Raw genomic sequence first — 21,208 nt, forward strand, 5'->3', positions numbered from 1 at the left:
GTTCCTTTGTCTCCCCACAGAACCTTGTGACCTATGAGTTTAGTGGCTGATGGTGTAGACATCTGTGGGTGCGATGTCAGCTGAAGATTCTCTAGTTATTTTAAGAAAACTGCTCTTCCCCAAGACCCAACCACCTCTTCCTCTGTTCTCCAAGGTTCTCTCCTTGCTGCCCTTCGCATCCTGCATCTTCTCATCTGTGAGCCCTTCTAAGCCCACACTGCTGACTCTGCCTCCGTGCCATGAGATTGGTCTCTTCCCCTTCCGCAAGCTTCCAGGCCCCCACACCACTTCCCATTTCCCACACCCTCAGGCTCTGACACTTAACAGGAGTTGGGCCTCCGTCACACTGTCACCAGTCATTAAAAGAAACCTGGATCCCTCCTGTCTCTTCTCAAAACCTTTCCAGGATTCCCCACTGCTTTTAGTGCCTTCAATGGGCCTCTTACCTTTCTAACCTCTTCTCTCACTACATCCGGGCCTCCAGTTGTGCTTCTGCTCGCTATTCCTTCAGTGGGAACTCCCCACGCCCTACCTCCAAATTCTCACGGTAAGCCTGGTTCAAGGTGCCCTCCTCCGTGAAGCCTTTTGTAATCGCTCAAGTCATAACCAGCCTCCCCTCTTGACACAGCACTTTCCCCAACTGTCCATTAGACCACTTACTTCACTGCCTGTTTGTGAACAAGACCATCTCCTGAACTAAGAATACAAAATTCTTGGAGACGGGGGCCACTGGTCATCTTGTTTCTTCTCATGGTGCCTAAGGGCGCCTCGTACACAACACGGGCCATTTGTAAAGATCTGAAATGAGATGAGACAGAGCACATCCTAGCTTTCAGGAAAGATGTGTATTCTTCCAAAGGGGGAAAAAAAAAAAAAAAAAAGAACACCTAAACAGGCTGCTCCTCAAAGGGAGCCCTAAACCCTTCTGCCGTGATATACATTTGGCCTAGTGTGTCGGCTGAACGAAGGGAAGATGGGTAGCCACATGACGCGTGGACACTAAAGGCAGGATCCTTCTACAAGTTACATTCCTGGAACTGTCTCCACTCGCATGCCTCTCCCTGTAAGTAAGTAATCATTCCCTGTGGTTTCAAAAGGAAGTGCAGCAACTTCTCCAAGTCCTAGCTCTGAAGAAGTCTATTTCTCTCCGCGTCATGGCTGGGGTTCAGAAGCAGCTTTCTCTTCTGCAGCTAACCAGCAGCTGCAGAGAAGAGCTCAGGGTCTGAAGACAGGGACCGGGCTGGAGGTGTCTATTGCTCCTACCCTTGGGACCCTGGTGTGGAAGGTCTCAGGATTAGGGGGGGGTTTTAGGGGTGAAAATGCCTTGCATGGAGTAAGCACATGCAAGTCCCTTCTTTTCTTTTTATTTGATTACACACTTCATCAATTTCTCCTGCTTCTCTAAGAGGAAGGGAACAAACCAAATCAGGGAAACTGCAACAGAAAAATGACAGGGAGCCACTGGCATTTACATTCTTATTTGTAGTTTGTTTTGTTTTGCTTTTTAATTTTTTTTTTCTAGAAAAAAAAACAAAACACAACCAGGGGGATATATATGACAAACTATCAGTGTCAGGATGGCAGGGAAAAAGAGAAAGGCCAGAGGTATGGGGAGCTAATAAAAAGTGGGTTCCAAATCACATGGAACGGTCCACAGGGTCATGTCTGGGTCCTCATGAGATGACTGGTCACTTTGGCATGCGTGTTTGGTGCCCGGTCTCTTGGTCTGCCTGCTTGGACACCCACGGTCTGAGAGAGCTGGCCACACCCTGGAGATCTGCCAAAGGCAAACTCGGACTTTACAGACAGACGTAAGACTTAATTTAGCTCCTTGGCTTTGTGCTCAGGTATCATACTGTGGTCTTTCTTGCCGAAAAGTCTGGAAGAGTGTGAGAGTCACCATGGGACACACGTTGGCATCACAGTGAACTCCAGGCAGCCGCTCACTCGTGCACAGACATGGTCTTCACCTCCCACGCAGGCATCTGTCCAGATGTCCCCAGGACGACAGGCTGAAGAAGGACGAGATACAAGACAGTCCCTTTCTAGCCCCAACTCAACAGTGGTATCCATTCTCCGGTCTTGTTCGGTCTGTTGCCCGTGAAAGGAAATTGGGATCCAATCTGCTTTTCAGCTCGGCATTGGACACTGATTCCAAAGAAGCCCGGCCATCTGGATCCACGCTGAAGATCTCTCACGTTTCTCCCACTTTTGCCCCAGATCTCAGGGCAGAGTTTCCAGCCAGACCCAAAGCTATGTGTGGCAAACAGGATAGCCAGAGTGATGGCTGGGCAAGGAAGAGCCAGCGGCACACTCCTAGACCAGACAGAGTACATTCGAGAAGAGGGGCATGCAGCAAGCCGTTGCCCCAAGTCACAGTCCAGGGGACACACTGAGCCTGAAGAACACAGCCAGGTCCGTTAGTCCGACAGGGTGGTGTTGACACCTCACGCGATGGGACCCCACTGGTGGCGGTTCCTATGTGGAGAGTGGCGGGTTTCCTGCCCTACTGTGGCCCCTGTTCCTGCACGGAGGCCAGGTTACATCTCAGTGCCACAGTCCTGAGGAGCACCACGCTGGCCGGCCAGCCAGGCCACAGTCCTCAGCCCCTCGGGGGCTGCCAGGGCTCTGGGTTCCACAGGAAGGGCCCAGGGAGCCGGGTCACTGCAGGGGAGGGAGCAAGGGAAGAGGCTGCATTCTGCTGGGAGAGGTTCAGGGAGGACCTACCTGGGAGGAGTGGTGGCCCCAAACACTGCGGAGCCAAAAGGAATGGGATACGTGTCTGAAAAAACGACAACAGTCTTGTCGCTAGTTTAAAAACAATATTGTTGCTGTTGGTTGTTTTGCTTGATCCTTCTAAAACCACTCACGTTTTAAAAGGTGAAGGGGCTAGGGAGATTTGGCCCCCCTCACTCTGATCCTTTATGGGCACCAGGGGGGCCTCAGGCCCACGCCAGCTGCTGCTCTCTTTGCCTGGGCTCCAGTCACCCAAGCAAGGGCAGGGCGGGGAGAGCACTGGCTCTGCTTCCCGACAGCAATTCCTTCTTCCCATAAAACCAGAACACACGTAATGGGAAGTCCAAAGACTAAAGTGCAGAGAATTCCGTGGAGTGGACGGCCCGGTACTGGGGCCCTCCAAGAAGGAATGGGGGGGTGGGGTCAGTCCAGGGTTACAACTGTGGGACAAACACGGACTGTTATGAAGTAAGCCTGCAGGGCATAGCCCCCTTTCCCTTTGCACCTGCTGACACTTCTATCTGGGACTGTCCACTGTCAACAGCATCCCAAGGAAAGTCCCAGTTTCGAAGATACGGCCCATGAAGGGAGAAAAGTTGTATGACCATCCCTGGTTGGTAATGACTAGTGACCGCGAAGGGACAGGAAGGTGACAAGAGGGGAAACAGTGCATTATATAAAATCTGCGAATCCCAGGTTTCGAGAGCAGGGATACATGAACAACCTTAAAGGCAGAGTCTCTCCTGGGAAGGTTTGGTGAAATGGTCAGGATCCTACCAGTGAGGCCTGCTGGGGACAGGAGCTCCTCTGGGGGTGAGAAGCGCCGCAGAGTGGGGAGGGGCTGCTGTGGCAGAAAGCCCTCGGCCGGCATTAGGGTGTGTAGGCCGGGGGCGGCTGGAATTGGTTGATAACCTCATACTCTGCTGGGTAGGGCTCGTTCTCCTCCATCTCGGAGAGCAGCTCTAGGGCCTGCTCCTCCTCCTCTGTGGGGTAGTGGCGCAGGAGGTTGGCTGCTGTGGCCAGGATCGAGGCTCCACCGGCTCCTGCCACCAGGTAGAAACTAACAGCAAAGGTGACATAGACCTGGGAGCCATGGTACTTCTTATGTTGCTGCTGCTGGGCCAGGATGAGTTCAGAAGCCCAGTAGGAAAAGCCGATGACGGTGGCACACTGCAGGACTGGGGGACAGAGCGACAGCATGGGGATTAGTAGGCACCCTGCAGCCAGGATGCTCAAAGAACCAACTGCAGCCTCTCCGCCCAAACCTCATTCTCAGAGAACCTGCCCGGCTCCAGACACTGCAGTGGGGAGCTCTCTTGGCCAGGAAAATTCTCGGGCTGGGGCTGGGCCCAGAGGCCCGACCCCTTCTTGGCCAGTCAGAGTCTCTGCGTCTCAAGAATTTGGAATTGGGATATCAGGCTGCTATAAGTCACTGTGTGTTTGAAAGGGATAGACCAGCTCATGCAGTTTGGGGGTGGAATCGGCACCACCACAAGTCAAATCAACACAGCAGCCCAGTCATGAGGGAGGACAGAGGCTGCACCTAATAGAGAAAGGTGGCATGCAGGGAAGCAGGAAGAGAGAAGGCGATGAGACCAGGTACTCCAGGGGAGATACAGTGAGACACCCCGGTTTCCTTCCCTGCTTGTGCCAGGCCCCGTGAACCCCAGCTGAGCTTCAACTCCAGTTCTTAGAGAGCACAGAGATTTCTTGTGGAATACGAACAATATTCCCTCTCCACAGCTGGGCCGAGTGGCTCTGTGGCCCTGGCAGGCATAAATGCGAATGAAAGAAACAAGCTGCTATTACAACTCCATGCTTTGTGAAAGGCTAAAGCTGAAATAAGAATCTGGAATGGTGTCTGCTCACAGAAACCCCTAGGACCCCAACTGCAACTCCAGACGGGGTGCCTCTGCCCTGTGGCAGTTCCTTCCCCACCGTGAGCAGGCCCAAGCGTACCTGTAAGGATGTGGGCGAAGGCATAGCGACGGGTGATCTTCAGAGCTGGATGCTTGGGCCCAAAGACATCTAGGAGGAACGCAGAGAGACTACACAGGATGCCCAGGAAGCAGAAGGCGGCGATGACCCGCAGGAGCAGTACTGTCTGGGGATTCATGCAGAAGTCTGTAGGGGAAGAACCAGATCTTCAGGACCCCAAGCAACACCTTGGTGCAGAAAGCCTCCCGCTGGGAGGTGTTTGTCCCCCTCTACCACAGTCCTGGGGAACCAGGGGAGTACTGGACCGAGCAGTCTTGGCTCCTGCTCCAGCTGGCCTCCACAGGAGATGGAACAGCAGACAGGAACCCTGGTCACTGCTCCCATGAGCCTCAGGTCCTTCTTCCCTTTCCAACAAAATCAGCCTGAGTGAAGGGCTCCACTTCCTCGTGCTTGCCACCCTCTGCTAACCATTTGTAAAGACCTTGACGATTAGCCTGACATGGTAACCCACTCTGCGAAAAGCGTGCTTTGGGCTAGCAGGAAAAGCCCACTGACTTCTGAGCTGGGACGGCCAAAGAGGCTAAGGCCAGAGGCCGATTAATGTTGACTGTCTATCTAGCCACTCATTCATTCCCTTGTTCAAAAAGAAGTTGAAGCAGTTTACAAAAACAGAGAATTAGAAGAGTGCTAAATAAACCAGGAAAGAGGGTAGACTAGTAAGTCACATTTATTTTTGCTCCCTCCTTGCACGCTACTAAAACAAAAGAAAAAAAATTTAAGGCATAAACCCACACAAAGAGGAGAGGGGCAAAACAAAATTCTGGAAACTGGAAATTAAAAGGAGTTAGAACTACTCAGAATGGACTTAACGTACTAGGTAAGCTCAAGTAGCCCACTAGATAAGCTTTTCCCAGATGTGGGAAAAGCTAAGAAGCAATTAGTTTACACCACAAAAGCCTAACAGACTCCGAAACTGACAGCCCCCGACACCTTCTAAAATGAGGCCAAGGCTATTGAGGGGTGCATGCTCTACCCAAACGAAGGAGTGAACCAAGAAAAAGGAAGATGCTGAAACAAGAGCCCCAACACTCAGAGTCCAGAGTCCCCAGGGTCATGGAGAAGGGAGGTCCCAGGATGACAACCATCACCAGACACAAACAGCAAACTTCTAGGACTTTAGAAACTTCTTTAAAAAAAAAAAAAAATCATCGGGGCGCCTGGGTGGCTCAGTCGGTTAAGCGGCCGACTTCGGCTCAGGTCATGATCTCGCGGTCTGTGGGTTCGAGCCCCACATCGGGCTCTGTGCTGACAGCTCGGAGCCTGGAGCCTGTTTCAGATTCTGTGTCTCCCTCACTCTGAACCTCCCCCGTTCATGCTCTGTCTCTCCCTGTCTCAAAAATAAACGTTAAAAAAAAAAATTAAAAAAAAATCATCTAGACAACACTGTTCCATTGTATATCTATGCAAACTACTAGAGCTCCCAGAATCACATAGAATAAAGGCCCATCCAAGAAGAAACCATTTTAGGCTTTGGTAGAAAGAAATGGGCCTTCACTAACTCTCCCCCTTCTATTCTAACCATGGGCAAATTCTTCTTTCATTTAGGCCATGGGTCACCAACTGATTTAGGGCAATTTGGAAAGGGCCGGCAGGACTTAGACTATAGGCTTCTTTCCTGAGTCTTGATCTGAGGCTGACACTGACAGGCTGTGGGATGATGGTCATCAATCTAGTTCACATGAAAATCGCAAGGGTGCTGGCTGAGAGCATGTTCCCAGGCCCCAGAGATTCTGAGCCCTCAGCCTGAAGCAGGGCCTAGGGATCTGGATTTTAGCAAGCAGCCCAGGTAATTCCCAGGCAGGTGGGCCAGGCCTTACATTCCAAGAAACACTGACCCCAGACCTATGATGGAAAGTGGACTGCTGAAGAATAGTCCAGGAACCTGGAGAGACGACCTGAACCCCACAAGGCAGGCTCAAACCAACGGACACTGGCATCACTGGATCTTGGGCAGAGGGTATGGCCTCCCACCCTGAAGAACCAGACCAAGAGGCTCTGGGCCTTTGTGACAGCATGCATTCCCTGCCTCAGGCTCAGAATTCACCCGGCAGATGTTGGCTGAGCTCACACCGGACTCCTATGCCTCCATCTGGCTGCAGATCATTCATTAAGCTGCCCCAGAGCTATCTGCCGCTCTCTTGTCAGCTGACCATCTGTTTTGGGTCCCATCATCCAGCCTGGGAAACCGTCTGCTGCTAAGAGGCTTGCCTATGAGTGAGCTCTGCCAGCAACCAGGACCAGCCTTCGCTTAACCCAGCCCTGCATCGCCTAAGACAGCGCTATGGCCTGAAGGAGTCTAGAAACCCACAGGCCTCACTGAAAGAAAAGCTCCTGGAGGCAGGAGGCTGTCTCCTGCCTTTGCTTGAATATTGTTAAAAGCTCTCTGAGACAGTTCTTCTTGGGCTCCACACGGCACATAGCAGGGACGGGACAGGACGGGACAAAAGTGTTCTTCTAGTGCTTCCAAGAATAACCTGAGAGCGGCAGGGTGTAAGGGCTTACATCACACTCGGCGCTGCAGCAGGCTGTGTTCTGATTTCAGCAGCATTACTTAATGTGGCCAGACACTCTGAGTGGTGCTTTAATTGTGGTTCTTAAAAATCAACTAGGGGCACCTGGGTGGCTCGGTTGATTAAGCATCTGACTTCTGCTCAGGTCATGATCTCATGGTTCCTGTGTTTGAGCCCCACATGGGACTCCACACGGAGAGTATGGAGCCTGCTTGGGGTTCTCTCTCCCTCTCCCTCTCCCTCTCTCTCTCTCTCTCTCTCTCTCTCTCTCTCTCTCTCTCTCTCTCTCTCTCCTCCCCCCCCCCACTTGCACTTTCTATCAAAATAAATAAATAAATAAACAAACCAAATTTCGGAGTGCCTGGGTGACTCAGTTGGTTGAACATCTGACTCTTGATCTAGGCTCAGGTCAAGGTCTTGAGGTTTCGGAGTTCAGGCCCCACATCAGGCTCTGTGCGAAAAGCACCGAGCCTGCCTGAGATCCTGTCCCCCTCTCTCTCTGCCCCTCCCCTACTCACACACATGCACGCACATGTGCACGCGTGCTCTCTCCCTCAAAAATAAACTTAAAGAAAAAAAACCAACTAAATTTTAACAATTAGTTTTAACTGAAAGAAGTAATACATCAGTGCTTCAGACACTTTCTTTGGCTGCATAGGGAGTACAGGATGTTCGTTTTATTACCATCCTTAAAAATACATTTATTATATATACTCCTATTATGTCTTATGTTTCGTAATACACTTATTTCAATAATAACGGAGACGTGCACGTGATAAAAAGCTTCAGAGAGGACGTCCCTACCCTTCCAAATGCCCAACTGCCCCACCCAAGAGACAAATATTATTGGTGGTTTCTTGTGTACCCCTCCAGGAATAGCCTGTGTGCACAGATGGGTCATACATTATTTTAGTTGGGGCACCTGGCTGGCTTGATCAGTAGAGCATGTTACTCTTGACCTTGAGGTTGTGAATGCAAGCCCCACATTGGGTGTAGAGCCTACTTTAAAAAAAAAAAAAAAAAAAAGTGTTACTTTAGGTATGCCTCACTCCACACTGGGGGATTCATCACACAGCTCAGATGAGGAATCGGAGGCTCCAGGAGGTCAAGGGACTTCCTCCAGGTCACACAGCACAGTTAAGACTCCAAACCCGCATCAGCCTCCCTTGCATCATGAGGCTTGGAATCATCAAGCACCAGACTTAGCCGTTTCATTCTTTCCTAATGGAAGTAATCAATCAAATCCTAAAGAGCGGTATTTGAACGAAGGGTCAGAAGTTCATACGAATGCTGTCCGAGCCATCCTCAGAGCCAGTGGCTGCTGAGCTCACTAACGGAACAGCTGGAAGCATGAAAGCTCTTCTAGGCAAGAAAGGCTTGGGTCATTGAGCCATGAGAAGTGGGAATCACTGGGCAAAACCTGCTCGGTGTGGTCTGGGCTTCTGCAGCCATCGGTCTGGCTCTTGAAAGCAGTGGGGACGCCAGAAAGGCACCGAATCCTAGACCGACCACAGACTCTGTGTTACCTTGAGCAAGTCACTTAACTGCCCTGCTCTCTCATCTAGCAAATGAAAGCAGTAACACCTGCTCCCTCTATGAAGGGGTGTGCCGAAAGAGTCAACTCACACCATGCCAGGAATGGGCCTGTACGGACTGCCACTGGCCCACTCTCTCGGCACTGGGGCTGTTATGGCTGGGCCACAGCTGTGTCATCCCCGGCGTGCCTTTCCTCCTTCCACTGGTACTTCCTCCTCTGCACACGTCAGCCAGTGTGGGCCAGGGAAAGAGCCGACTAAAGCCAGACTGAGAATCTGCCCACAAGAGTGATAATGTGGTACAGAGAAAGAGCTTTTGACCCAAAATTCAAATGAGTTTTGTTTCAATATGACCGCCTTTCTCTATTCCAAAGCTGTGAGTAAACCCTCAGGCATGGTGGGGAAGCGAAATACAAACTTCCCTTGTAGGGGCGCCGGGGTGGCTTAGTCGGTTGGGCGTCCGACTTTGGCTCAGGTCATGATCTCATGGTTTGTGGGTTCGAGCCCTACGTTGGGCTCTGTGCTGACAGCTCAGAGCCTGGAGCCTGCTTTGGATTTGTGTATCTCCCTCGTTTTTTGCTCCTCCCCGGCTTGCACTCTGTGTGTGTCTCTCTCTCAAAAATAAATAAAGAAAGAAGTAAATAAACATTAAAAAGTGTTTTAAAAAATAAAATAAACTTCCCTTGGAGTGATGTTTACAGATACCCCAGGAGTCTGCCTCATATCCCAAGAAGTCTTTCATCAGAGAGTCTCCGAGCACACAGAAAAGCCAGGCAGAGTTATTGCAGACATGCTTAGAACTCAGCTCAGACTCTCCCAGGGTCAGGATCTCAATGTCTGTTTCTCTCCTCCCCTGCCAGACATCAGTATGGCAGGGAGGGCAACGAATATCCACTCCCTTGAGGGTTGCTAAAGGGAAAAAAAAAATCCCCAAATGTTATGTATGTATTATTTTTTTTTTAATTTTTTAACGTTTATTTATTTTTGAGAGAGAGAGAGAGAGACAGAGCATGAACGGGGGAGGGGCAGAGAGAGAGGGAGACACAGAACAGGAAGCAGGCTCCAGGCTCTGAGCCATCAGCCCAGAGCCCGACGCGGGGCTCGAACTCACGGAACGTGAGATCGTGACCTGAGCTGAAGTCAGACGCTTAACCGACTGAGCCACCCAGGCGCCCCAAGTATTATTTTATTTGTGGAGAGAAATGGCATATGGGGCAGGGTCCTAATTTTAAATTCAAACCAGTGGTACAGTCTACTACACTCTAGTAAGTCAGAGAACACATCCTCTTCTCCAGTTGTGCTGTTTATTTTGGTAATTATTGCTGACTGTCCCCTCCAGTCACCAGGGAAGAAGGCAGCTGCTGTGTAATAGGATCCCAAGGAACTGACTTTGCCCAAGGTCACTGGTGAGTCACTGGGATGGATTTGTTTTGAAGGCCCTGGCTCTTCCTGTCTACCTGCCCATAGCTCTCACCCCCTCCTCCTGCAGGCAGGAGGGTTAAAGTGGCTTCTGGACAGTTCCCTTCTTCTGTCTCATCCTCCATCCCTTCACCCCTCACTGGAGTCTCAGCGAGTCAGAGGCACTTCCCCCTTGCCCCAATCCTTCTCAGAGTTCATCTATCCCACCTGCACAGCTCACTGTGACTTTTTAGCTTCCAGACAGGCTTCTGACACAGGACTCCAACAGGGCCCTCTAGTGCCTGGCTGGGTATTACCACAGATACTAAAGGTTCTAGCTGAGCTGCCTCTGGGGACAGGCCCGGCAGGCATTGAAAGTGCCAGCTGCATTAGTCACCACTCAGCAGGCACACTGGCCCTCCCTGGAAGGGCCTTGATCTTCGTGGCTTGTTGTCAACTGTGATTCATTGACTTCAAATCCCAAACTTCCTCATTCTCCAAAGATGCTTCCTGAAGCTGTGAGCTGCCCTTTGCTGGCCACACTTGATAGCAGGGACTGGGGCTCAGAAGGAACAATTATCTGGGGCTCTGCTGCCTGGGGCCACTAGCAGTCTGAGCATATCTATGGACCTGGGCCCAGGGTGAAGAGCTGTGTGAGAAGCAGGCACCCCCTGGAGAGTGGAAGAATTCAGGACCAAATCTTTTGAGCCAGCCAGCATTTGCCAAAGCCTTCTGGGGCTCTGCAAGTGACAGCAAGAGGGTGAGTGGCTTTGCCTCAGGATCACCAACTTGAGCTGGAATGCTGAGGCCACGAGGGATAAGAAGCACAGCTTTGGCTGGGCTTGTGAGAAAAACTCTACTAGAATGGGGAGATAATAAGCCTTGGACAGCTCCAATAGAAGGAAAAAGAAACCTCGAGTGTACAAAGTATGGTGCTAAGAGTGGAGGTCCACCACCACCTGAGCCTGAGACCTTTGTGAAGTGAGGTTAGGACGTTAGGACAGTACTTACCAAAGAAAGATATTCAGAAGAAACTAAAGCCAGACATGGAGTGTGCTTAGCACAACGCCTAGCACTCAAGAAGGGGGGCTGCGAAACAGGAAGGCACTGCTCCAAAGCCTGCCGGCCCCATCTACTCCCCTTCACCTGCAGAGACCTGGTAGGGCCTGTTCTCCCTCTGGTAGCAACTATAGGCATCAGATCTGTGCCCCGAAGCTCTGCTCCCTCCTGAGATATGGAATATCCCAGGCTTTCATGCTAGGACGTGGGTTAGGCCCTAAGGATCAACATAATTGCACAGGAAAGCCCATGTCTAAAGGCCCATGGGGTACCAAAAACCCAACAGGTACAGAGAAAAGGAAGAGAAGCCATCAGGGACCTCCTGATTCCTTGCCTTGTTCTCTGAGAGTTCATGAGGTACCACTGGCACCTTCCTTATTAATGGACGCCCACATGTTCCTAGCTTGCAATGGCCAACAAGGTGGCCACGGAAAAGTAGGTTGAAACTATCCATGGGGTAAGATCGCTAAATGCATGAGTAAATGTAATGTAAAGATTAAGGCAACATGCTTTATAAAAGACCAAATCTGGCTTGAAAAACTTAAAAAGGGTAAATATATACGTCAACAAAAGAGAACCTGCATCAAGAATTTGTTTTTATTTTTTAAATGCCTTTAACAAGGATGCACACCAATGTGGAACACTCATGAGATCATTCTCTATGACACTCAAGTAAAACAAAGGTGAAGAAACAGGAGACAGCATCATTTTATACTGGACTCGATAGATGTCAGCAGCCTTAGCTCGGCCCCCAGTTGTGTGACCCTGGAGAGATCACTTCACTTCTCTCAGACACAGCTTGCTGGGCCTCTGAAATAAGGACATGGGACCAGAGTGCCTCTCCCTCCATCACACAGATTCTGTGAGCCTCTCCAGGAATGATTTGAAAGGGGGGAAGCACCATGAACTCTCTCCCAGTTTGCAGGGGACAGGTTACACTGGAACAGCAGATGATCAGTGGCAAAGATCTAGATGAAGTAATGGAAAGGCAGCAGCTGTGCTCCAAGGTAGGTAGTGTGCTGAGGGTAGAACCATCCAGGCTCTACTCAAGCTGGATGGCTTTTCTGCCACCAGCTACACGCCAGAGAAAAAGCTGCACGTCACGAGGCCTCCATCATGTGTATAACTTGGGTCTCAGTGAGCCCAACCAGCAAATTTCATCACGGTGAAATGTAGAAGTAAACAAGAAACCCCCATCCTGTTCTCTACAAAACTATCCTAAAACATCGAAAACTCCAGAGAGATTCAAAACAGCAAGAGAACTCTTAGAGAAAGACAACATTAGGCTCTAAGGATAGGGTTTTTCAGACTAGGCCTGCAGAAGTGGCATATAATCCAAAGCACGGGAGAGAATTTGACCTTTTCACTAAATCCCAGTGCCTGAATCCTTAAAGAGGCAAAGTGGAGATAGCTAATGCTTCCGATACATAGGGAAGTAAACATCTGGAATGCATCACAGATGGGGGTGGCCCAGGGAGAAAATATGAAGACCTTCATAAACGGTTCAAAAGACCTTGAAGGTAATGAACTGTGCTGTTACTAAGGGCTTTTGGGGATTCTCTGACCATTTTGGGGGTTGAAGCCAGGCAAGTGCAGTCCTGCTTCCCACCACACAGCCTTTACTTTCATTACTGGAGACAGGGCTGGGCAGGATAACCTATGAGGCTCCCTGGGACAGCCCCCCCACCCCCCACGCCCACACCCACCTCCGGAAATTTTGGTCTCCTCTGTGCCCAAGTAAAGAGAACAGTCCCTTTCTCCTCTCCTGGCCACCGGGCTAGGAAGCATGATGAAGAACAAAGCAATCTTACTTCACTCGAGCCCACCCGCTTGTCAAGGTTCCAAGAGACAAATTCCGATTGTTTTACCGAGGGGGCAATGGAACTGACTTCTGGTTATCGAAAATGCCATAAACTCCCTTTTTCTCTAGCAAAAACCCAGTTATGATAGAACTCTAAAATATCTATTGAAAGCTGGCCACACTAAAGTTCCTCTTCCTCCCTCCATCTGGCTGCCCCCAAAGAAACCTTCCTATATTCCGTAGGTTCCTCATAAAGGGGCAGCTAATTGTGATGCCCAGCACCCTTATCAGTTCTCGATATACAGCGCCCTTCCTTAGGCAGAATCCTAAAATAACAGCAGTCCAGATTAGCACGGCGTAAGAAGTAGGTGCCTGGCTGAATAACATCAGAATTAATGAGGGGCCAGACCCCAAACAGAGCCACCTGGTGGGCATGTACACCAGGCAAGAATGGGGGTGTTTTCTTAAAGCCAAGTGCCTGCCCCTGGCTATCTCTGCTCCAGCCCGCACCGCATTCTGTTCTCCACCAAGGATGTCCCTATCGTTCAGAAAGAAGAGGGCCGGCGCGCAGCGCCCTCACCTTTCAGCAGGTCCGGGTGCACGTAGCCCAGCACGTCGGAGACCCCCAGCTCCTGACGAGAACAGGTGCCACCGTGGATGTGCAGCCAGGCAGGCTCCGCGAGGGCAGTGCACAGCGCCGTGATGGACAGGGCACCCGGCAGAGCCGAGGCCAAACTACGCTCCGGCTGCTTGGGCAGAGCGCTGCCTCCAGGGCTCCTCCGCCGGCGCCCGCCAGGCAGCCCTGCGCCTCCGGGGGCGTACATGCCCGGGGCCGCCCGCCGTCGCTCCGCGGTCGCTGCTGTTCGCCGCGGACCTCCGCAGGGCGCGCTGAGCCTGCCTGTCCCGGGGAGGAGAGCAAGGCACTGGGTTCACGGAAGGGGGGGCTGGCGCAGCGCTGTCAGGGCCCACACTCGAGAATAGGGGGTGGGACCTGGGGCCAAGCATAGACAAGAGGGCTGCAGGGAGTCGGGGGGCGGGGACAGGGTCCCTGGAATGGGGCTGCGGAGGTGAGGAATAGGGACCCGGAGAGGGACGAGGGCCGGCCAGGTCTGGGCAGGCCAGAGTAGAGGCGCTAATATCTGCTACTGATGAGAGATAGATCTGGGGTCTCCGCCAGAGAGTGCCGAGGGGTAGAGGACCGGGCTGGGCCGCGGGGATCGGGGACCCGGGATCTGGAAACAGTCCTCTCGGGCTGCGACCTGTGGCCAGAAAGGAGCCTCCCCTACACCGACTCCTGTTCCTCACCGGTCAGCAGGCCTCAGGGCCGGTATGGCGCCGCTCAGTTCTGTCAGGGGCTCCGCAGCTGCCGGGAGCCGAGCGATCCCAGGCCCCAAACCCGCAACGCCCGGACCGACCCGGGCCGATCCACTTCCGGCTTCCTCCACCTCTGCCTCCGCCTCCTCCGGCTCCCCGCCCCGTCCCCCGCGCGCGTCACAGCCCGGGCGCGCCGCCGGCTCCCTGCGCAGGGCCTCACGGGACTGGTAGTTCGAGACTGTCCCGCGGTGCTTTCCTCCTGGGGTGGGGGGAAATTGACTACAACTCCCAGAGGGCAGCACGGCCGCAGCAGCGGGCACTTCAGTTCCCAGGAAGACCCGGGCCTTCGGGCGGAAGTGGCGGGACCCGAAGGCTTTGGAAGGCCGGAGTGGGCGTCGCGGGGGTTTGCACCGACTGGCTCGTTATCCGCGCTCCTGCATCTGCCCACCTCCTCCGCACCCTGCTCCGGGTCGTCATGAAGGACTCGCTGGTGCTGCTGGCCCGCGTCCCGGCACACCCGGACTCCCGCTGCTGGTTCTTGGCCTGGAACCCCGCGGGAACCTTGCTGGCGTCGTGCGGTGGTGACCGTAGAGTCCGCATCTGGGGAACAGAAGGTCTGTCCCGGCCTCGCTGCGCGACCCTTGCTGCCGTGGGTTCCGCGTGCGCGTAATGTGGGTGCCGGGCTTAGGGAGTCCGCAGCCTTTGGGGCAAGCCGACCCTGAATGGGGTTACAGGCTAAAGGGGAGAAGGGAGAGGCCGCCTTCAAGTTGGCCACTCTGGGAAAGACTTTTTGGGCAAAGGAGTCGGCAAGTATTGGAAGCAAAAACGTCAGTAGGCTGGAACTGTCGAGGGGATTGTGATAATTGCTGAGGCCGGAAAGGGAGAAGAGAAGGGTGGTAGGAATGTATCGTGCAGAGTAATTTGCTACACAGGGGTGAAGTTTAAATTTTATCCTGAGAGCATTTGGGAGCCATTGACAGTTTTAAATCAGGAAGGTGACTCCTCAGATTTGTTTTATAAGGATGCCTCCAAAGGAAGTAGAGGAAGTTACAGCTTTCTGAAAGCATGTTGTTAAATATGCCTGTTGAGGGGCGCCTGGGTGGCGCAGTCGGTTAAGCGTCCGACTTCAGCCAGGTCACGATCTCGCGGTCCGTGAGTTCGAGCCCCGCGTCAGGCTCTGGGCTGATGGCTCGGAGCCTGGAGCCTGTTTCCGATTCTGTGTCTCCCTCTCTCTCTGCCCCTCCCCCGTTCATGCTCTGTCTCTCTCTGTCCCAAAAATAAATAAAAAAAAAAAAAAAAAAAAATATGCCTGTTGAGCCCAGCATGGCTCCCGCACTAGCCCTTATTATCTAACGGCATTGACAGTGCTTCTGCACGTTCTAGTGCACCCAGCTCCAGAGACTGGCCTGTCCTCTGCTTTTAGGTGACAGCTGGATCTGCAAATCTGTCCTTTCCGAAGGCCACCAGCGCACTGTGCGGAAGGTGGCCTGGTCTCCCTGTGGCAATTACCTAGCCTCTGCCAGTTTCGATGCTACCACGTGCATTTGGAAAAAGAACCAGGATGACTTTGAGGTAACCAGGCTGGATGGGAGCAGGATTGTTGCCTTTTTGCTCCCTAGGGCTGTTTCGGGAACCTGAGCCAACCTGGACTAGCTGGGCTATACCCATGTGAAGAACCCCAGGGGTCTCAGCTGTTTGATTCTTGTCTCTCTTCCCTTTTCACAGTGTGTAACGACTCTGGAGGGCCATGAAAATGAGGTCAAGTCAGTGGCCTGGGCTCCTTCTGGCAACCTCCTTGCCACCTGCAGCCGAGATAAGAGTGTGTGGGTCTGGGAAGGTGAGTCTAGGTCCTTCCAGACGCAGTTGCAAGACAGTGAACAGACTGTATATCCCTGACAGGGTCAGCTGGTGGGCTCCTTTTTTTTCCCCCCTCCCACAGTTGATGAAGAAGATGAGTATGAATGTGTCAGTGTCCTCAACTCTCATACACAGGATGTCAAGCATGTGGTTTGGCACCCAAGCCAAGAGGTAAGTGTGAGGTGAGCTATGTCGTTGGGAAGAAATTTCGGTGTGGAGTGTTATGCCCAGCCTTCCTTTCCTCTTCAGCCTCAACCTGGCTTTTATGGGGGATCTCTATCTGTGGCTAAAAGTATTTTTAATCCCTTTATAGAGACAGATCCCTGGGACTGTCCTAGCTGGGAGAGATCTTGGAAATAGGCACTTCTTGAGCCACAGAGACAAGTGCTGTGTTCCCTCTCTCCCCCACACCCCCAGCTGTTAGCCTCTGCCAGCTATGATGACACAGTGAAGCTCTACCGGGAGGAAGAGGATGATTGGGTATGCTATGCCACCCTTGAAGGCCATGAATCCACGGTGTGGAGCTTAGCCTTTGACCCCAGTGGCCAGCGCCTGGCGTCTTGCAGTGATGACCGTACTGTGCGTATCTGGCGCCAGTATCTACCAAACAACGAGCAAGGTGAGGGGCCAGAGAGCTAAAGGAGACTCCTCTTTCGTGCGGTTTATAGTCTACTAAGGGTCTGAGACATATAGATGAGTCACAGCAAATTGGGGTAGAAAGGGCATGTGCCACGAGAGGGCTCCCGAGTGAGTACTGGCAGAATCAGGGAAGACTGTGGAAGAGGAGCCATTTCATCTGAATTTGAAAGTGTACAGGATTTTAACACGAGGAATTTAGCATGAGAATTCTGGGTGAATACAGAACAACATGAGCAAAGGCATTGAAGGCGTAAAAGCCTAGATTTATGTCAGGAACCCTGATTCCTTTAGATGGAGGATAGGGTGTAAAGGATTCTGGGAGAAATAAGGCAGGTTGGGTGGCTGGTTGGTGGCCTTAAAAGACAGGCCAACTAGTCAGACATAGTCCGTAGCAAAAAGTTTTTAAAAAACAGGACATTTCCTTCTCAGCATTCTGGAAAAACCCCTGTCTGGCCACAGTATGTAAGGCGGATCAGTAAGGATGGGGACAGGGGAACGAAAATGAGGTCTCAGATTGAAGGTGGGGGTAAGGGAGGGCAGACTAGGATCTCCTCCCCTGAGATGCCCGGGACACAGACATGTCTTAGGCTCAAGAGAAGTCTGTTGTGCAGGGGTGGCATGCAGCGGCTCTGACCCCAGCTGGAAATGTATCTGCACTTTGTCAGGCTTCCACTCCAGGACCATTTACGACGTTGCTTGGTAAGACCTCCATCCCCACATCCGCCCATTTGGAGAGATTTTAGAGAAGTCAAGACCCCGTGCGTCTCTCTACCACCTTTGAGAGTAAATGGAAATGGAGAGCAGCCACTTTCATTTATTCAAATCGGGCAGACTGTCTAGCTCAGAGCTGGCTGGCCTGAGGTTCACAGGAGCCGGGAACAGACTTACAGACCCAGGCCTGTACCTATGTTAACATCTAGGCTGTGAGGGCAGCACCAGCCTTGTGGTAGGGGTGGGTATGGGGGGTGGTCACGGCATCATACCATCCAGAAATATTTATTCTTAAAATTGGGACTCATGGCTGGGGTTTTTATGGTTGGTAACACTGACTCTACCCTTATGGAGTCTAGAAAAGCCATACCATTCATCTAGGAGAGTCCGTCAGAGGGCAGTTCTGGCCATAACTATCTGTCTGTAGGAAAAAATCCTAAGCAATGGAAAGAGTCGATGTGCATCTAAGCTTTATTTATATTAGCAAACGTTTGGGAATAACGAAAGTGACCTTAAATAAAGTATGGTGAAGTTCAGTGGCCTAGTACTGTTCAAAAAAAATGGTTAAGAATAGCTCACGACAAGGGAAACTGCTTAGGCTAAGTGAAGAAAGTGCAGCTCAGAATCGTGGAGTTTTGGGGTTGACGGGGGAAACCCAACCTAGATGGCAGCACTTGAATTCAGGGGGGACAGATTTGTGGCTGTGGTTAGTTAGGGAAGCTTTTCAGTAATAGGCGCTTAGCTGAGGCCTGCAGTTTGGGAAGAGCTGGCCAAGGACTATAGAACCAATCTCTTGTGCCTAATTTGCCAGGGTGGGGATGGAGGAGCCACTTGCATACTCACTGATGCACATGTTCCTCCCAGGTGTCAGCTGACAGGGGCCCTGGCCACAGCTTGTGGGGATGATGCCATCCGTGTGTTTGAGGAGGATCCCAGCTCAGATCCACAGCAGCCCACCTTCTCCCTGACAGCCCACTTGCCTCAGGCCCACTCCCAGGATGTCAATTGTGTGGCCTGGAACCCTAAGGAGCAGGGGCTCCTGGCCTCCTGCAGTGACGACGGGGAGGTGGCCTTCTGGAAGTATCAGCGACCAGAAGGCATCTGAGCTACCTTGACCTTGGAGAGCTACCTTGACCTTGGACAGAATCATGGCTTCCCAGAAAATGCCATAAGACTTTCCCAGCCCCAAGAGGACCTAGAAAAGCATCCTTGACCTTCACTTAACTTGGCTCTCTTCCATTCACACTTGGGTAGAAGTACAGAGTCACAGAACTGCTCACTCTCCCCATCCTTTGACATGGGACCCTTGGTAAAGAGCTACAGAACATCCGGTGCATTGTGGTCATGCCACAGATCTTGCTTGCTTGAGGGCAGTGTTAAGTTCTGGGGGATGAATATAGTATTTATAATCACCTTATCTCTATGTAGAAAGGATGCCTCTTAGGCCTTTCAGAAATTGGAAGCTTTGTAGAAATAGGTCATCTGAGTCCCAAGTCCAATTTTATAAGGACATTCACAATTTAAAAGAAGTCCATGGTGAGTCCTTTTCTGAAATTGGTCCTGCCTTCCTGATTTCTGGGTAATCCTTACAGATAAGACGTTCAAATCAAGATTGAAGGAAACTTTTTAATGTAGGCTGGTTTAGGGGAAGATACACTTCTGCTTTCCCTTAGAAACCCTCGTGTATCTTCTGTGCCATATGCTGTGGTGGCAACTGAAAATGCTGAAAAATAAATGAAGACGTGAACACTAGAATATTATTGGCTAGGCTGTACATTCTCAGTGGGGCTAAAAATTAGTTTCTGAAAATTTTAGCAAAAAAAATCTAAGAGACCGTTTGTGACCCTCTAAAGGGCCACCAGTTATTAAATTTTCATGGCGGGGGCAAGTAGGAAAAAGATGGCTAATAAGGCTCATTGGAGGCATAATGAAAAAAGGTAGAGAATCACTCCATAGGCAATCAGTTCTTCAGTGTCACCCAGGTTGTCTTCTGCAAGTCACTTCCAAATGGGTTTTGACTTGAGGACCATCCTCAGAGCTACAGCCTTCGCCTGATTTTTTACACCACGAAAATTATGACCTTAGACTTGAAAACACACCTGAGGCAACACCTAGCACAATAGCTCTCAGAGTGTGGTCCCAAGAGCCTTTCAGGAGATCTGAGAGGTCAGCTGTTGGCACCTTGGCAGGAATAAAGGCAGCGGCAGCCAATACCAGTGGTCATGGTCTTCAGCCGCCTTGCTCTCCTGGTAAAAAAAATACTGGTAACCTCACTTAAGAAATATCCTGGATAGAACCAATAAAAAGTTTGTTAAATCTTGACCCCTAAGAATGAGCTAATATTCTGACAGTGGAAAGCATGAGAAAGCCATTCTGTACACTGAAGGTGGTCTCGACAAAAAGTACAGTTGAGTTACAAGCTGAATTAGGTCTTCATGGCATACCATTTTTACTCGAACTAGCAAATTGTTATTTAGAATTGGCTATTTGGCAAACATTTGCTGGGAAACAGATGGAATGAGACTTTCACTTCAAGGGAAACTGACAGTGTTGCCAGTGAAAAAATAGAGCTCTCAAGCAAAAATGAGACTTGTATTGCCACCATGAACTTGACATCTTCCCAACACTTAAGACTTTTCTGATGAGATTGGTGGTACTAACAGATGTGATTTGTATGATGAAACGTGTCATTTGGAAGATTTGCCTAAGTCCATGAACCAACATTTTTCAAATGAGTCAGGCGCGATGTCACGAAATCATTCGTGGGTAAGAGATTCATTCAAAACGGGTTTTAACAATAGAGGACAAAAAGTTTATTACCGATGAGGTTTCAGATTCCACACTGCCTTTAAAAAACTCACTTGCAGAGCCTCGCTGTAGTATCTAGTAGCCGATCGCCTGAAAGGCTTGAAAAGCCCCTCCCTTTTCTGACTTTATGTCTGTATAAAATCAGCTTTACGTCATTTCACTTCAACTCAAAACAATATACAAAATTGTAGAAACAGCTATGAGAATGTCTTCCATTAAACCAGACATTAAAGATCTGTAAGGGTGCCTCGGTGGCTGTCGGTTAAGCATCTGTCCAACTCTTGATTTTAGTTCAGGTCATGATTTCACAGTTCGTGGGATTGAGCACCCCCCACCCCCCCACACACACACTGCGCTCTGCACAGACACAGAGCCGGCTTGAGATTCCCTCTCTTCCTCTCTGTCCCTCTCCCACTTGCATTCTCTCAAAATAAAAAAAAATAAAAATAATTGTAGAAGTGTAAAATGCAGTCTTCTCCCTGGATTTGTTTTGGAAGGTAGTTTTCATAAAAAATTATTTTTAAATGCATTAAGTTTTGTTTTAATCTTTAGTAAAGGTCGATAGATGATAAAATTTCTTTGGGGTTCTTAATTTTTTTGTAGTGTAAAAGGGGTCCTAAAGTCATATTATTTGAAAACTACTGGTTTAGAGAAACTGAAAATTATCTCTAATTTTATGCACATTTATTCCTAAAGAACGGAAGGCAAGAATTTGAAGAGGAAAATTTGTAAATCTAAGATCACAAAATTGCTTTACCAAGACTGGGCCCCACCCAGCTGGTGCATTTTAATCCCCTTTTTCTGCTACTGCCTCCTTAAGGGAGGGGAAACTGCAGATCGTG

General features: G+C 50.6%; 2 protein-coding genes across 3 annotated transcripts; one reads left to right on the forward strand and one right to left on the reverse strand.

Annotated features, from left to right (window-relative positions):
- Positions 1–826: 826 nt before the first annotated feature.
- TMEM127 (transmembrane protein 127) lies at positions 827–14,501 on the reverse strand. Of its 2 annotated transcripts, XM_019446169.2 has the most exons (4): positions 14,343–14,501; positions 13,618–13,935; positions 4,696–4,860; positions 827–3,914 (listed from the first exon to the last, which is right to left on the reverse strand). In XM_019446169.2, the coding sequence occupies exons 2-4, from the start codon at positions 13,859–13,861 to the stop codon at positions 3,607–3,609; spliced, it is 717 nt and encodes a 238-aa protein (XP_019301714.1). In that variant the 5' UTR covers positions 13,862–13,935; positions 14,343–14,501; the 3' UTR covers positions 827–3,606. The 2 variants fall into 2 exon arrangements, with proteins under 2 accessions (XP_019301714.1, XP_053746948.1); XM_053890973.1 differs by lacking the exon at positions 13,618–13,935 and having other exon boundaries at positions 14,343–14,500.
- A 183-nt stretch (positions 14,502–14,684) lies between these two features.
- Positions 14,685–20,832, forward strand: CIAO1 (cytosolic iron-sulfur assembly component 1). Its single transcript, XM_053890972.1, has 7 exons — positions 14,685–14,965; positions 15,775–15,923; positions 16,077–16,188; positions 16,291–16,379; positions 16,626–16,827; positions 17,459–17,546; positions 18,423–20,832. The coding sequence occupies exons 1-7, from the start codon at positions 14,827–14,829 to the stop codon at positions 18,661–18,663; spliced, it is 1,020 nt and encodes a 339-aa protein (XP_053746947.1). The 5' UTR covers positions 14,685–14,826; the 3' UTR covers positions 18,664–20,832.
- Positions 20,833–21,208: the final 376 nt, after the last annotated feature.

The sequence above is a fragment of the Panthera pardus genome, unplaced genomic scaffold (assembly GCF_024362965.1).
Source record: "Panthera pardus isolate Hobbes unplaced genomic scaffold, ASM2436296v1 HiC_scaffold_26, whole genome shotgun sequence".
Classification (NCBI taxonomy): Eukaryota; Metazoa; Chordata; class Mammalia; order Carnivora; family Felidae; genus Panthera; species Panthera pardus.